The sequence below is a fragment of the Parasteatoda tepidariorum genome, chromosome 5 (genome assembly GCF_982258835.1).
Source record: "Parasteatoda tepidariorum strain Cologne lab strain chromosome 5, Ptep-v5.0, whole genome shotgun sequence".
Lineage (NCBI taxonomy): Eukaryota > Metazoa > Arthropoda > Arachnida > Araneae > Theridiidae > Parasteatoda > Parasteatoda tepidariorum.
Window position 1 is genome coordinate 14,752,567 of NC_141759.1, and position 15,365 is coordinate 14,767,931.

A 15,365-nucleotide genomic window follows, 5' to 3' on the forward strand; every position below is an offset into this window, starting at 1 on the left:
CACTTTTTTTGTGTATATAACCGTGTGAGCTGATGAAGAGGTTATATTTTTTTTTCTTCTTTTTTTTAAGATACGTAAGAAAATATTTTACATTTTTTTAAAAATAATTTTATGTTTATAATTTTTCCTTTTTTCTTTTATTTAATCTTTATATGTTTTCTCAATATTAAAACATGTTGGTTCAAAAGCATTGGCTTACGTTTTATCTATTATTTGAAACAGAAAGTTCTCTTGTTAAAAGATATTTTGTGTTGTTCTGACAGAAAAAAAAATAATGTTAGAATTAATTAAAAATCTTACTTTTTGCAGAACCTTCTATCGTAATGAGCCAAAAATCAGAAAAGTAGGAAAATTTGGAATTCTCTTTGGAGAAAAAAATTCACTAATATTTCACGAGAATTTACTATCACAACTCATGAAAAAAGTTTCTAACAACAACAATCTTCAGTTCTCCAATCACCAACTCAGAATATTTGAATAATTCTAAAGTAATACTTTCTGACCTATGCAAAATAATAATACTTTATTGATGTCAGCGATAGTGATTATAATGGTTAAAAAAGGTCAAGTAATCACTGGAAAAATTTATTGTTCACAGTAGTAGTACAGTATAGGGGGTAGTAGTACAGTATAGGGAAATGAAAATAAATTGATGTTAAATAATGTGTTGTTAAAAACAATTATAAAGTTATAGCATAATTTAATTATAAACTAATGGACAATCATTTCGAATTTCCAATTTAACAGTCACATCCTTTGCCTGATATGTAAAGTAACTCCAAGGGTCGAACTCCAAGGGCACCTGAAAATATAAAATATCAAAATTACAATGCATAAAATCGTTACACGTATTTAAAATTAAATTTTCATAAACACATTAAAAATTTGAAAAAAATTATTTTCCTTATTAACTTTTATTATTTCTTAAATTTTTTTTTTTATATATATTCAAAATTTTTTTTCTTTCTCTTTTTTGTTTACTTTCTTGTTTTGTTTGTGTTTTTATCGTATATACTGGGTTCTATGTACCTGCAGCTTATGTGCAGTTAATAAAACTTAATAAATCTTAAATTCTAATACTTAATAATTCTTACATTAATAACAATTCTACACTCTTAATAATTCTTAAATTCTAATAATCTTAAATTGTTCAAATACGAAGAATAATACATAGATGGAAAAATTAAAAACAATTTTTAAAAGAGAATAAAATTATGAAAAAATAATTAAAATTTTTAGAACATTGTATGTTAATTAAAAATATTGTGTTCATAAATTTTACGAAAGGTTAATGAAAACGCTATGATTGCGAAACGCTAACGAAAAACAATTAGCGTATGAAATGTAACCATTGATGATAATTGCAGTTTATTACTCTTGTGTTTTATTTTTAAGGTTAAGTGCCATTGCTCGGTATAAATTTTTCCGGAATACAAAAAGCAGATATGTTTTTTTTAAAGATTAAGTGCTTAAAAAACGAAAACCTAAAGAAAATAATAGAAAAAAAAGAATCATGAAACCTCTTAGAACATAGTATTTTCACTACAAATGAACAACTGGGCAGGCTCCTGCTTCCAAATTAAACAAAAAACGAACATCGTCATATTGCTATTTGCGCGGAAAATTACCATTTCGAACGCGTTTTGGAGATCTCTAGCAAAATAAGTTGAAAATATTACATTAACGAAACTTAATTCATAATCACCTTTCTTAAAGGTTAATGAGATAAATTCTGATAGATTATTCCATTTAACAGACATACTTGTTTATTATTAAGAACCTTGGTTAGTACGAATAATCTATATTATATTAAACGCCAATACGTATGTATCAATAAAACCGATGATATTTCTTTTCTCGCCTTGGCAACAGTTTTCATTTTTAATTGATAGGCTTCGGCGCGCAAGAGCACGCACTGAGCATCATATGGCTAATCTATATTATATAAAACGCTAATACGTTTTAATTGATAGGCTTCGGCGCGCAAGAGCACGTAGTGAGCATCATATGTCTAGTCGGGTGAATTCTCACCGAATTATCAAAAAAATTCTCACAAAATTATCTTCATCGAAGCCGATGCTTTACATCCGGCGTTCAGTACTATTACATATTGTTTTACAACACATGGTTTTAGCCCTCTGGTGGGAAAGACTTTAAAACAAAACTTACAACAGTTACTTTTCTCAACAACTGAAATTCAGAAAAGTGTGATTAAGAAAAATATGCGAACTGTTTGCAATTTCAAATTAATATTGAAATGCACAAATTTAGAATTTTCTACAGTGAAAAGTTTTCGGAACTTCAGTGTTCACAAAAGTATACAAAAGCTAGACGTTAAGAACGTATCCAATGAGCGAGCATCGGATTGCGAAGCTATCCGAAATGAACTGCCAAAGCAGTTCCGGGGGTTGGCGAGCACCAGCGAGCAGGGGGCGAAGCCTCCTAGTATATATTAAATTGTTGGGACGTATGGACGAACCTGTGAATAAAATAAAAAAATATGAGAATTAGGTTTGATCTTACTTTGGTTTGGGAGCATGTCTTAATGTTGAAGCAGCTAAGAACATAGACGAGACACACTTTGGAAGTAAGTCGGGCAAATGTCATACCGATACAATTTCTGGGTCCTAATCCAAAAGGAAAATAGACGTTGGGATCCCGTTTTGCTATTTCTTCAGCTGAAAATCTAAAATCACAATAACAATAGAAAGGCGTGGTAAAATAACACGTTGTTGATGAAAACCAGATTTAGAAAATATCTGTCTAAATTATACAATTTCTTAGAAGATAGCTTATTCTACAGGGTTTTTTAGGAAAGCGTTTACTTTTTTTCTCTTAATGAAAATAAAAAAAGCGATGTTCTTAGAGCGAATGTTGTTTCTAATGCCATTTGAGAATACCAGCTAGCCTGCTTTGTGGAACCAAGCGAATGTAAGGCAGATGTTTTTCGCGATGGTGCCATCTATGAACAAGAATATGACTTCAGTTACACACGCATGCATGTCACAGCCCGTTTTAAGAGGCCGACCCGTTCATACACTCTTTCTTTCACCAACAGATCATAATTTTGATCTGAAACAGAAAACGATCAATCTCCAATTGGGTACCCCCAGAGGTTGTAGTCGTAGGCCATTAAGGAAAGGGTTGCGATTGTTCTTGTTTTCTAGCGTCTCCAACTATTGCCAAGAATACGACTTCAGCCCCACACACCAACCCGTTCATACATCCATTCATTCATCCACAGATCGTAATTTTGACCTGAACCTGAGAACGATTAATCTCCAATTCAGTATCCCCATAGGTGTAATTTGTTATAGGAAACTGAAGAACTTCGTGACCCCATAGATTTAACGTGTCTCGGTCATCATTCACTACAACGGGAGTCTACAGCCGGCTGGATTCGAATTCCCGCTGTCACAAACGCGAGTCCAGAGCCGTGCCAATCACGGTCCTCACTCCTAGAGGTATTGGTTTGTTATGGGAATTTGGCGGACTTTGTGACACGATAAATTTAACGTGCACCAGTCACCATTTACTTCAAGGGTATTCTTTGGCTCACGGGGATTGAACTCACAACCCCTTGGACATGAGCCCGATGTCCTACCAACCAGGTTATCCTGTCACTCTTAGAGCGAATAAATACTTTTTGAATCATATAATGTGTATTCTGGTCTTTTGTCCTCTCTCTGGCAGTAGCATGATTCTACGCAGATAAAAGTTATGTCTTTTGGCTGGTAAAAAAATGATCCAGGTGATTTTTGACTTCCATATAGGAAGCGAAACTTTTACCGTCGAAAACATTTTATGAACATTATCGAAACATTTTATGAATATTATCGTATCTGTTTCTCACCTATAGTGATGATGCTCTCTCAAAATGGGAAAATTTTGTCTTACGCTTCAGAATCAAATTACAGAAGTCAACGGACGTTGCAAATTTCTTTCTGTAAGAGCATGAAGAACTCATGTAACGAGATTAAACGTTCAGGATCTTGAACGGTCGAGTTCGATAAAATTAATCTCTCGGTAATCTCAGTAGTTGTTATTCATCCATTTGTATAAATTAATGTCGTAATTTTGGTTTATGGCTTGTTAGAAATACATACATTTGCAGACTTGTGTGCTCAATTTAGGCTGATAAACCCTTGTCAATAGAAGGACATATAGCTCACTACAGAGAAGAACAGCACGAAAATACATCCAGGGTAACAGTAGGATTCAAACCAGCTACCTCAACGCTTTGCACAGCGCTTTGCGAGCTATACCGCTCGGCCACGGAGGCCCCGTCTAAATTTTGTCTTCAGCTTAAACTGTTGTGGTGTATCGTCATCAAAATGCTAGCAAATCCAAGTCCCGCAGTGGACTGATCGTTAAGACACGGTTCCCAGCAGATCACCGAAGTCAAGCATCACTGGCTGCGGTCAGTGAGCGGGTGGGTGACCACTTGGATCAGCCTGCGTAGGGGCCGAGGGTGTGCGGTATTGGTCCTCGTTAAACTATTCTACCGTAAAGTGCTCGACTTCGCGCGCAGGTCGTCGGGCTACCGAAGCGGGGGAGCTATCCCCTCCGCAGAGGATCAAAATTGTGATGGAATGTCTTCGGATCATCCTCAGGGATGTTTCCCAGACCGTCGCCAATAGCCCATTGTGCAGCTCTAGTGCGACGTAAATGAACAACAACTACAAATTCAAATTTTACAAACCTGTTTCGACATCGGTGTACTGCTAATACATTTCTACAAGCACATCGGATAATTTTTTTTTCTTGCTTAAACAGTAGTTCTTTTTGATAGTAAGAAAAGTATAACATGAAGAAACTTCAGTATATTAGTTTCCATATTTGAAATGATTCCAACCCATAAACTACAGTGTAGAATCAATCGAGCTTTTCCTAAACGTAAGTGTTTTGTTCTGTCAACTTTCAAAATATCGAACTATTATTCGGCTAAGTGAGAAGTTGGCTGCGAAAAATATAATTATGTCCTCAGTTTAAAAAGAAAAAAAAAAGAAAAAAAAAAGGAAATTACTTTCCGACAACCCAATTTCATAATATCAGGCACTGTTCGGAGCAGCTGAGTCAAAAATGCATTAAAAATATACTTAATTGCCTCATTTATCACAATTTGTATTCTAACGGATGTTCTCTATACATTGCGATAAGGAAGCGAACATCTTTAATAATTTTTAAGTTTCTGATCATATTTTCAAATACTCATATTTAATGTTCTAGAGATATAACCTTAAACTGGCAAATTAATTTGCTCAGACAATATTTGTTGTTGTTGTTGTTCATTTATGTCGCACTAGAGCTGCATAATGGGCTATTGGCGACGGTCTGGGAAACATCCCTGAGGATGATCCAAAGACATGCCATCACAATTTTGATCCTCTGCAGAGGGGATGGCACCCTCGCTTCGGTAGCCCGACGACCTGCGCGCGAAGTCGAGCACTTTCCGGTAGAACAGCTTAACGAGGACCCGTACCGCACACCCTCGGTCCCTACGCAGACTGATCCAAGTGGTCACCCACCCGCACACTGACCGTAGGCAGTGATGCTTAACCTCGGTGATCTACTGGGAACCGTGTCTTAACGATCAGTCCACTGCGGGACAGACAATATTTGAAGTTGAGAAATCAGGCAAAAAACCCGTTCTTTCTTTGATTTTTTTATTTTATTTCTTATGGCTAGGCAAATTTAAAAAAAAATAGTCAAACACAAACTAATAAAAATACAATAATAATAACCAGAGTTGACGGAAGTCTTTGCCTTAAAAGTTCTCTGGCCTGTCAAGGGATGGTTGACTGTGTAAATCTAAACTCAGGAGCTAAGGTTAAAATTCGTCGCAAGACTTCCAATTTACTACTTCCGTTTAGTTTAAGTTTTTAAAAACGCACCTTCCAATATTATTATACTTGTATTTTTTTTACAATGTAACGCCTTCTTTCAATCTAACGTTTAACGAAACAAACAACAAATTAATTTGGAAGACTCCGCAAGCTTGCTATGCTGCCACCCAAAAAATAACCGATGGTGCTATTTCACAGAAATATAGACAAATAAAGGCTGACACTCAAAACATGTATAACCTTACAATTTATTTATGTTGTGATATTAATTTCGTTAAGTTTGTCTCAGGCCTGTTAGAATTTATAAATTACAGAAAACTCTTATGAATTGTAAAATTACGTGTAAATTAAAGCACAAATCACAATAATAAGATTTCCTAGAATATTGTCACATTAAAGTGGTTTAACCCCTTGGGGACAAGCGATAAAGCATTCGTACAAAATCAGAATCAAGTTGTATTAAAATAAAAAACGGTAACTTAAATGTGGTCTTTGCTTAATTTGACAGACTTACTTTGCTTTTACTTTAATTATTGTTAGTTTAATCATATATATAATCTATGTTAATTCAAAGTATAACTATATAGTTTTATTTTGAACAAAGTAATGGTGAATTAAATAAATTAAACAATTATAACTCCGCCCACAAATAAACTGCTAAAGAAATACTTTGATTACCAGTTTTATCTTTTTATCCTGGTTGATACGGTTTTATGCTGTCACGTATTTGTGACAGTCGGTGCGAAAGGGTTAATACAGATGACAAGATGAGGTTTAAATGATGCATTTAATAAAGTGAATAAAGTGCAAATGACGAGAACAAGTCTGCACACAGAACTGCCTGTTTACAATGAGGGGATTGCTTATATACTAACAAAGAACGTTCTAGAGACTTCCTAGAAATAACTAAAGAGGAAATGATGTAAATTGAATGTACCAGAAGCTTCTGGAATGTTCATAGAATTAAATAAGAAAAATCGGGAATTAGTGTCCGCTTCCCGTATCGAACCTTGGACCTTCTGCTTTGTAGATTCGAATTATATCTCTGAGCTACTGAGACTTAGACTGCTCGGCAATATTAAGCCTGTTCACACACCACCTCATAAGCATAGCATAAGCGGAGGGATACACCGGAAGTTTTCTAAATTTCTTCCGGTTTTAAGAAGCATTTTATTGTTTACATTCAATCAACCATCCTTAGAGCGCCGTTTCAGAATTGCCTTTAAGAACTGCACAGTCAATGTGCAGTTCTTAATGTACACATTGTCTATATTTACAGAACTATAGAGGGACAACAAGGACTTGAGGCGATTTCAATTCGGTGTAGGTGTTCAGCCAGACACTAATGTCCAGTTAGTGGACGGAACAGTGGAATGCTGTGGATGTCTTCGAATCATCCTAGTGGGGAGTGAGTAGTGTGTCTACCACTACAATCCTCAGAGATTTTTCCCAGACCGTCGACAATATCTCATTGTGCGGCTCGAGAGCGACGTAAATTAAGTATCTACATATTTGATCAAAAATTCCAGGTAGTCTGATTTCATTTTCACAGCAGAAATCAGAATTATATTTTACACCTTCACTTGACGACAAAGAGAAAATAATGTTAAGTAAAATACAGCAGAAATTTAGAAAAATAACAAAATAATACAAATATATTGAAAAAAGGAAGACCGAATTTATACACCCCAAATATTCCAAATAATATTGAATAAACAAGCATTTAATTAACAAACATTGAATTAACAACAGCGTATAACATTTAAAAATTGTTCAACTCAAATTCACAAAAAAAATATGATCCAAACTACGCAACAAACCATTAACCTGAAATACTAACTAATTAATATTAAAAAAAGCTAATACCAAATTAATACTAAATAAAAAAATTTTCATCATATGGAAGACTTATACGAAATGTGAATAATTCCAGCTTATAATAGCGATCGCTGTAGAAATCAAAATGTACCGTGCGCCCCGGGGGTATTAAGTATATTTTTCGACTTATACTAAATAAAATAATAAAAAATAATAAATATTTGCTAACATTTATTTTTTTGGCAGAAATTACCTTTGGATAAACGAATTTTATAATTGTGAGGAAAAAGTTTTGAAATTCTCTTAAAAAGTTCTGGAGATATGGCGAAATGCGCAAAAACTAAAATTAACACGAAGGGGTTCAAACTTTGGACCGTTCTCCTGACCAAACTATGGGGACCCTATTTACCGGATTGCTGTACTTTCTATATTTGGGGGACAAAAATCTGAACCAGTTGAAAAAAGGGTATGTTTATTCAGATAAAGTACGTTTTTGTGTCTGATTTCATATTTTTTTAAAATACGAATTAATTGGTACAGACGTTATTTTAATATCGCCTGTACCAGTTAATTAGCATATTTGAAATCACCCCTGTTAAACCCCAAGGAATAAGTCTTAGAACATGAAGATCCGATCATTATATCGAAAGTTATTTAGACTGGTTCGTCTTTTTTTTTTCTTTCGATCCACTGTACCTTTGATCGTTTAGTAGCGTATTTTAACTATACGAAATAAAGGTTTAGAGAAAGAATTTTACATAGGTTACCTGTCTGGATCAAATTTCTCAGGATTTGGGTAATACTTTGGATCCCTATGGATACCCAGAATAGGCAATTGAAAGATGGTATTTTTCTGGAGAGTGATACCAGTTTCACCCAGCTTATAATCCTTATCAGATCTTCGGGTAGCTCTAAAAAATAAAAATAGAACAATTTATTTGCTGCTGTTGTTGCTTATCTTCAGCGATCAGCAAAGATGTAATCATGTCCATAAAAAATTTAACTCAAGGACCAACAGAGAACGGTCTTCAAGAGCTCAAAAAGAATGTCCTAAGCAGTCATAAATGTGCTCAGTTGAGAACTAAAGTGAAATCTCCAGGCAAACCCACCTCTATGTAGCGACCACTTTCGAGAGGCGCAGAAATTTTTCCACAGATTTTGCATTGAAGAAAACCATTAAAAGAGTGTGTCGAAACCTGTCCCAGCGACCGAGCAAAACTCTGCATCAAAAGCAGAAAAGGTCTATTAAGGAAACACGATATAATATCGAAACAATAAATACTAAAAATTTAAAAAAAATAAGTAATGAAAATATTTGTGTGAGATTCTATTTAGAGAGCTCTTTCTGATGATCTCTGAAAGAGATTACACAGCCCCATGTAGCATTTAGGGTACACTAAAGATGATGATTTATTTTTAGAGTTGAAAGTTTGAGTAAAAAATTAAATTTCATAGAAAAACTAAGCATACAAACCTCTTCTCATTTCTTAAAGCTAACCTCATTTTTATGATATAAAATTAAATGCATACTTAAACAAAATACATAATTGTTCATATATTTAAAATAGATCTATTATTCATAATCGGTAAATTTGTTTTTACTTATAATTAAATCAAAAAGAATCATTTTCGTTAATGCTAAATTATTTCATCGATCCGGTTTTCATGAAGCATGGCATTTCTAAACCAATGAAATGGCACTAACTAAAATTAAAATCGTTTGTGAAAAATCATGTACCTCCTATAACTGCAAGCCTCCACAAGATTTATTGTATGTAGTCCGATCAGACCATTGTGAAGGATATCCACTTTCCGAACGAGTCATTTAATACAAAATCTAGTTAAAATAAGAAAGTGGTAGCAAATATATAAATAAAATTTATTTTATTTCTGAATATTCTTGGTTTGCCTTATTCACTTGTCAACCACTACAGATTCAATTCTCAAAAATATAGGATGAATTTCTCTCAATTATTTTTATAAAAGGTTTTGGGTTCATGTGCACAACTGGTTCACTTTTTAAACAGTCTGCGCGGACTACTTAGAAAAGACCGTGTGGAGGCTTCTTGGTGTAGGAGGTGATGGTTGACCCCTTAGAACAGTGATGGGGAAACTACGGCCCGTGGGACAAGTCCGGCCCGCGGAAAGGTTTAATCCGGCATTCTCACGACGTGCAAACATTCTCACGACAGCACTCTTAAGAGTGCTGTCGTGAGAATGTTTGCACGCGTTCTTACTTCGAAATGTGACGACCCGCATAAAAACTACCTGCGGCGATATTTAAAACGCAATAGTATTCTGGACAAATCCATTAGACCTAAACAGATGACTCATCTTCGCTCGAAACTTCCAGACACTCTCGCATTTTCGATTAATTGTTCTGTTTTCTGGAAAGAACCGGAAAAATCCAATCCCCGAACAATCCTTGCAGGTACAAGCAGGTATAAATACATGCGAGATGAGATACAATCTTTGCAAGTAGGTATAAATGCAAGCGAGGCCGCCCGAAGTTCAGTTAGTTAGCGACTTAGTCATCTGCAACGACCCGCTGTGACTCGAGTAATTGTTTGTGCAATCCCCGAAACTCCCACTGCCTCAATAGTCCGTGGGCCGAAGACTCAAAAGCAGTTCCAAACTGATTTTCGTTCCTACACTCTGGCAATTTTAATCTTCCAAAATAGAACTCAATCTTGCCTGGGAAATATAAATTCACGAAGTTCTCCAAAATATAATAGTCCATTAATTGACAGTTATCAAAATATTGAAGAACCATTTTAATTTCATGAATACAGAATTTTGCCCATGAATATCCAAAGAGGAGGGTACTGTGACGTCACATGAAAATGAATTGACCAATCACAACCAAAAAGCTTCGCGATTTGCGTCTGCTCTAGTTCTTGTTTCCTTTGCTTCAAACTGCTTTACAATTTTTGTATACACGTTATAAAAGTTTAATAAAATTATAATTTCATTTTAAGAGGACCCGCGCAAGAGCATTAGTTAGCAGTAAGCTTTCGTCAATTGCGTTTCTGTGTGTTGTTCTCCGTAGTAAGTAACTTCTAAAATGGATGTTAAAAAAAGAAAAGTGGATTCAGAATGTCGAGTTTTTAAAGAAGAATGGACGTGGAAATATTTCTTTACTTTATTTAAAGAAAAACCTGTGTGCTTACTTTGCAATACAACTGTTGCAGTTTTAAAAGAATATAACATTCAACGCCATTTCAAGAGCAAACATGAAAACCACTCCTACTCATCGTTAAGTGAAGAGGTGAAAAAAATTAAATCGAAAGATTTAATAAAAAATTAATCAAGTCAACAACAATTATTTCAGAGAGCTAATGATTCTCAAAGATGCGCTACGAAAGCCAGTTATGTGTTGGCTTATAATATTGCTAAATCTAATAAAGCATTTTCAGATGGTGAATTTATAAAACAGTGCATGATAGATGTGTGCGATATTATGTGCCCTGAAAAGAAAAATGATTTTCAGTCACTGTCTCTCTCAAGAAGAAGAATCACCGAGAGAATTGAAAATATTGATAAAAATCTAATTTCACAACTGACTACAAAAACTCAAAAATTTATTTTTTATTCAATTACCATGGATGAAAGTCAGATATCAGCGATACTGCACAGTTACTTATATTTGTAAGAGGAATCAACGCCCACTTTGAAATTACAGAAGAACTTTCAGGGCTTCAGTCAATGAAAGGAACAACGACTGGTGCCGATATATTTTGTGAATTTGAAAATTGCATCGATAAACTTCGTTTACCTATTGATAAGTTATGTAACGTAACTACAGATGGTGCTCCTAATATGGTTGGAATCAATCAAGGATTTGTTGGGAAATTTAATTCTAAGTATCCGGAAAATGATGTTGTTTTTTTGCATTGCCTTATACATCAGGATGCTCTCTGTAAATCGGCTTTAGATATTGACCATATACTTAATATTGTTGTAAAATTAGTAAATATGATTCGTTCCAGAGGTTCAATAGTTTTTGGAGTCCGTACATGCTGAGCATTCCGATATCCTGTATTATTCAAAAGTTCGTTGGTTAAGTGCTGGAAAAGTATTTGAAAGAATTTGGGATTTCAAAGACGATATTGTGAATTTTCTTCTTGATAAAGACATTTATAGTCAATTTGACGTCTTAGAAAACGAAACGTGGCTTTCTGATTTCGCTTTTTTCACAGACCTCCTCGTACACATGAATATACTTAATCTCAAATTGCAAGGGAAAAATCAGTTTCTTCACGATATTTGGCAATACCTGAAAAGTTTCAAATTACAGTTATTATTATTTGCTAATCAGATCTCTAAATCTGATTTTTCTCATTTTCCAAGAATACAATCTCTAAAATTCACTATATCAAACAATAAGATTAAAAAATACGAAATTAATTTGAGAAAACTATCTTCACAATTTGAAAGGAGATTTCAGGACTTTAGAAAAATGGAACCAGAGTTTAGTATTTTTGCGACCCCATTCAATGTTAATTACGAAGAAGTTGATGCAAAATTTCAACTTGGGTTAATAGAACTGAACTGTAATACTCTCCTAAAACAAACTTTTCATACAGTACCATTACTAGAATCTTATAAAAATTTAAGTCCAGATAATTTCCCAAATCTAATTACTCATGCAATGAAGATAATGACAATGTTCGGCTCATCTTATATATGCGAACAAATCTTTTCAACAATGAAGCTTAGGAAAACTTCTTTAAGAAACAGAATTACAGGTGAGCACCTTTCATCAATTTTAAGAATTTCTGCTTCGCAAATGGAACCGGACTATGATGAAATTTTGAAGAAACAGTCTCAATTTCATTTTTCTCATGCACCATCAACCAGTAATGACACCAGAAAATAAAGTGATAATACTTCACATCAAGAACTACACTAAATTCATTTTATATTTTGTGCTTATAATTTTCTTACCTTTTCCTTTTTTATTATTAAAATAATAAGTGCATGTAATAATATATGTAAATGTTTATAGAACACATACATTTTTTAACGATTAAGCATTATTCTATTGCCCACTACGATTGTCTAGTTATTACAAATAAAAGTTTAAAAAAGTTTCTCCACCACTGCCTTAGAACGAACAGTCTCCATTAATGCCATTTTCATACCTGTTAACTTTTCCGGTTTTTCCCGAAGATTTTATTTTCATATTTAAAGTGGTAGTAAATATATACCATTTTTTGTTTTCTAATTTTAATTTTTAAATCATTTGATCACCACTATTCTTACAAAAATTAAGCACATATATTAATATGCGTTACTATCATGGTTGTCAACTTAAGTTTTCTCAAATACAACGTATTTGTTTGCTTAAAATTGAAGTTTTAATTCCATTTTAATGCTACTGGGAAAAGTTATAATGGAAAGGATTAAAAGTTGGCAGGTATGCATTTTACTGTGGAACAGATTGTGATAGCTCCCGAGAGGTTTATATATATTGGTGTAATACTTACACGTTTTAGTTTGTAAAATCTGGGTAAAAAAAATGTCTGGTTGAGTGTATAAACCCATAGCTTAAAAGAAGATAGAGAAAGGCTAGTTCATTCTTAACTTAAGGCTGAAGTTACGATTCCCCACCTCATGACGTCACGCCACACACAGATCTCGAAATCACAACTAAAGGATATGAAAACTTTGCTGTTTATACTTTAAGTAAGAAATGAGTTGAATGTTCGAAACTTTTCTGATAATAGTTGCCAAACTTTACTCCGCTAGTAAATTATTTCTGTTCAAAAATATAGTATTCATACATTTTCTTGGTATGGTTAATGGTATTAAAAAATAATATTTTTAAAGTGGAAAAATATCGCAATGGTTTTCGTCATCGTTTCAATATAGTTTTCTAATTTAATTTTTTAACTCTTTTTTGTTAAATCGGACACTTTTATAGTCACGTATTGTGCAATAATAATAGTTTGTTAATTTGGATGACCAATTTTAATATATTTTTTGACGTTTGACAGCAATTTTTTTTAATTCATTATCAGTAGGAAACAACAATGCTAATTTTTTACGCTTTATTTAACAAAAAACTGGGTGCCTGGGCCGCGTAGCGGCCCCTAACCCATACATCATGGAATAATTTACAGGTTGAATTACAAACATTTTGATTTATGCAGCATTAAAGTAGCAAAATAAAATAAAAGATCAGACATATTTGCTTGAAAAATTAAACATGAATTGTTACTTAATATGAATCATGATTTATGAAATAATCAAAAAAAAATTATTCATGAATATAATAAAGCACAGTTGGTGTTGAATCATTGTATGGGATTAAGTTTAATGCAATCATAAGTTGTGAATTTTAAAAATGAATGAAAAAATTTTAATATAAACAAGTACAATTTTAATCTTGAATGGAGTTTAAATTTAATGCAGTCATGAGTTGTGAAATAGATGTGAATAAAATCAAGATATATAGAAATACATTTGACATTTTAGCATTAATTGTGTTAGAATTACGTAATTTGTAAGAAAAATATGAAATGAAACAAAATCATGAAGTTTTAGCATAAGTTTTCATTACCTTAGTGGCGCCATCTAGCGTGGCAATAAACAGTATTTAATTTCGTGTTGATAAATTTACCAGTTCAAAGTTCAGTATAATAGAGTTCTATGTACAGATCAGAGAGAGACATTATTCAGAAGAGGACATAATTGATTGCAGTAGTTGAAAAAGTTCTCTGTCTTTTAGTAGTTCTTGTAGTTCTTTTAAAATTGAGACCAGTCTATGAGCTTTGCCTGCTTTTGTAGTGGGAACTGTAGCTGGAGTAACAGGATGGCCCCTCCTGGGGGGACGGATGCTGCATCCCGTGTAGTTAGCAGTGTGTGCTTCACCACAGTTACAGCATTTTGGTGGTATGTTGATGTCCTTATGGCACAAATAGGATCGGTGACCCGCGGCACATTTAACACATCTGGGAGGTAAACAGCAATTACTTTGAGTGTGACCAAAATTTTGGCAGTTGAAACATTGAGTTGGACTGTTTCCTCCGCGGAACCTTTCTATTTTCACTGGGACATCGCATATGCTATTGATTGAGTAGATTTGTCGGTTATTTTCAGATTCTATTAGTATTATGAGAAAAAGTGGGAGGAGCCGATAGGCCTCGCCCACTTTTCTCTTGAACTGAATTATTTTCTGTGATTTAATGCCATTCTTGTCCAATTCAGGGTAGATATAATCTGTAGGGAAACCCTCTGGAAGTCCTCGTACCAAAACTTTTATGTTCTTGACCGGTTGAACAGTTTCTGTAGTTGTGGGCGGAACTGTGACATCCTCTATGGGTGGAGCTATGTAGGAGGTGACTATTGCATCAGGTAATGGCAAGGAGGTGGCGGCAGCTATGGGTGAAGAAGAGGAGCATTCTGTAATCATAATTTGTGTATCCTCAATAGTTTTGGCTTTGTTGTGCTTTTTCTTCTTCCTTTTTCGTTTTTTTGGAGGGGGTTCTGTATTTGTTTTTGCTGTGCTTTCTGTATCCGTGGTTGTCCTTTCGTTTTTCTGTTCCAAGTTTTGGCCGTCATCATGAGTTTCCAAATCTGTATCCTCAGTTGTTTTAATCGGCATTTCTGGAGTGTTTTGGCTATGCGTGGAACTCAGGTTTGCCTCCACTGTTTTACTCAATGCTTCCAGTGTTTTCCTACCTTCTTCCATTTTTT

At 34.1% G+C, this 15,365-nt stretch overlaps 1 protein-coding gene across 1 annotated transcript in view; it reads right to left on the minus strand.

Moving 5' to 3' along the window:
• Positions 1-571: 571 nt before the first annotated feature.
• LOC107456759 (cytochrome P450 3A27-like) overlaps positions 572-15,365 on the minus strand; it is an 81,944-nt gene continuing 67,150 nt past the window's right edge. Inside the window, exons 12-14 of the mRNA XM_071184919.2 lie at positions 8,432-8,575; positions 2,524-2,686; positions 572-802 (exon numbers count right to left, since the gene is read on the minus strand). Coding sequence (XP_071041020.2) covers positions 701-802; positions 2,524-2,686; positions 8,432-8,575 — 409 coding nt within the window. The 3' untranslated portion in view covers positions 572-700. The remainder of the gene's footprint in view (positions 803-2,523; positions 2,687-8,431; positions 8,576-15,365) is intronic.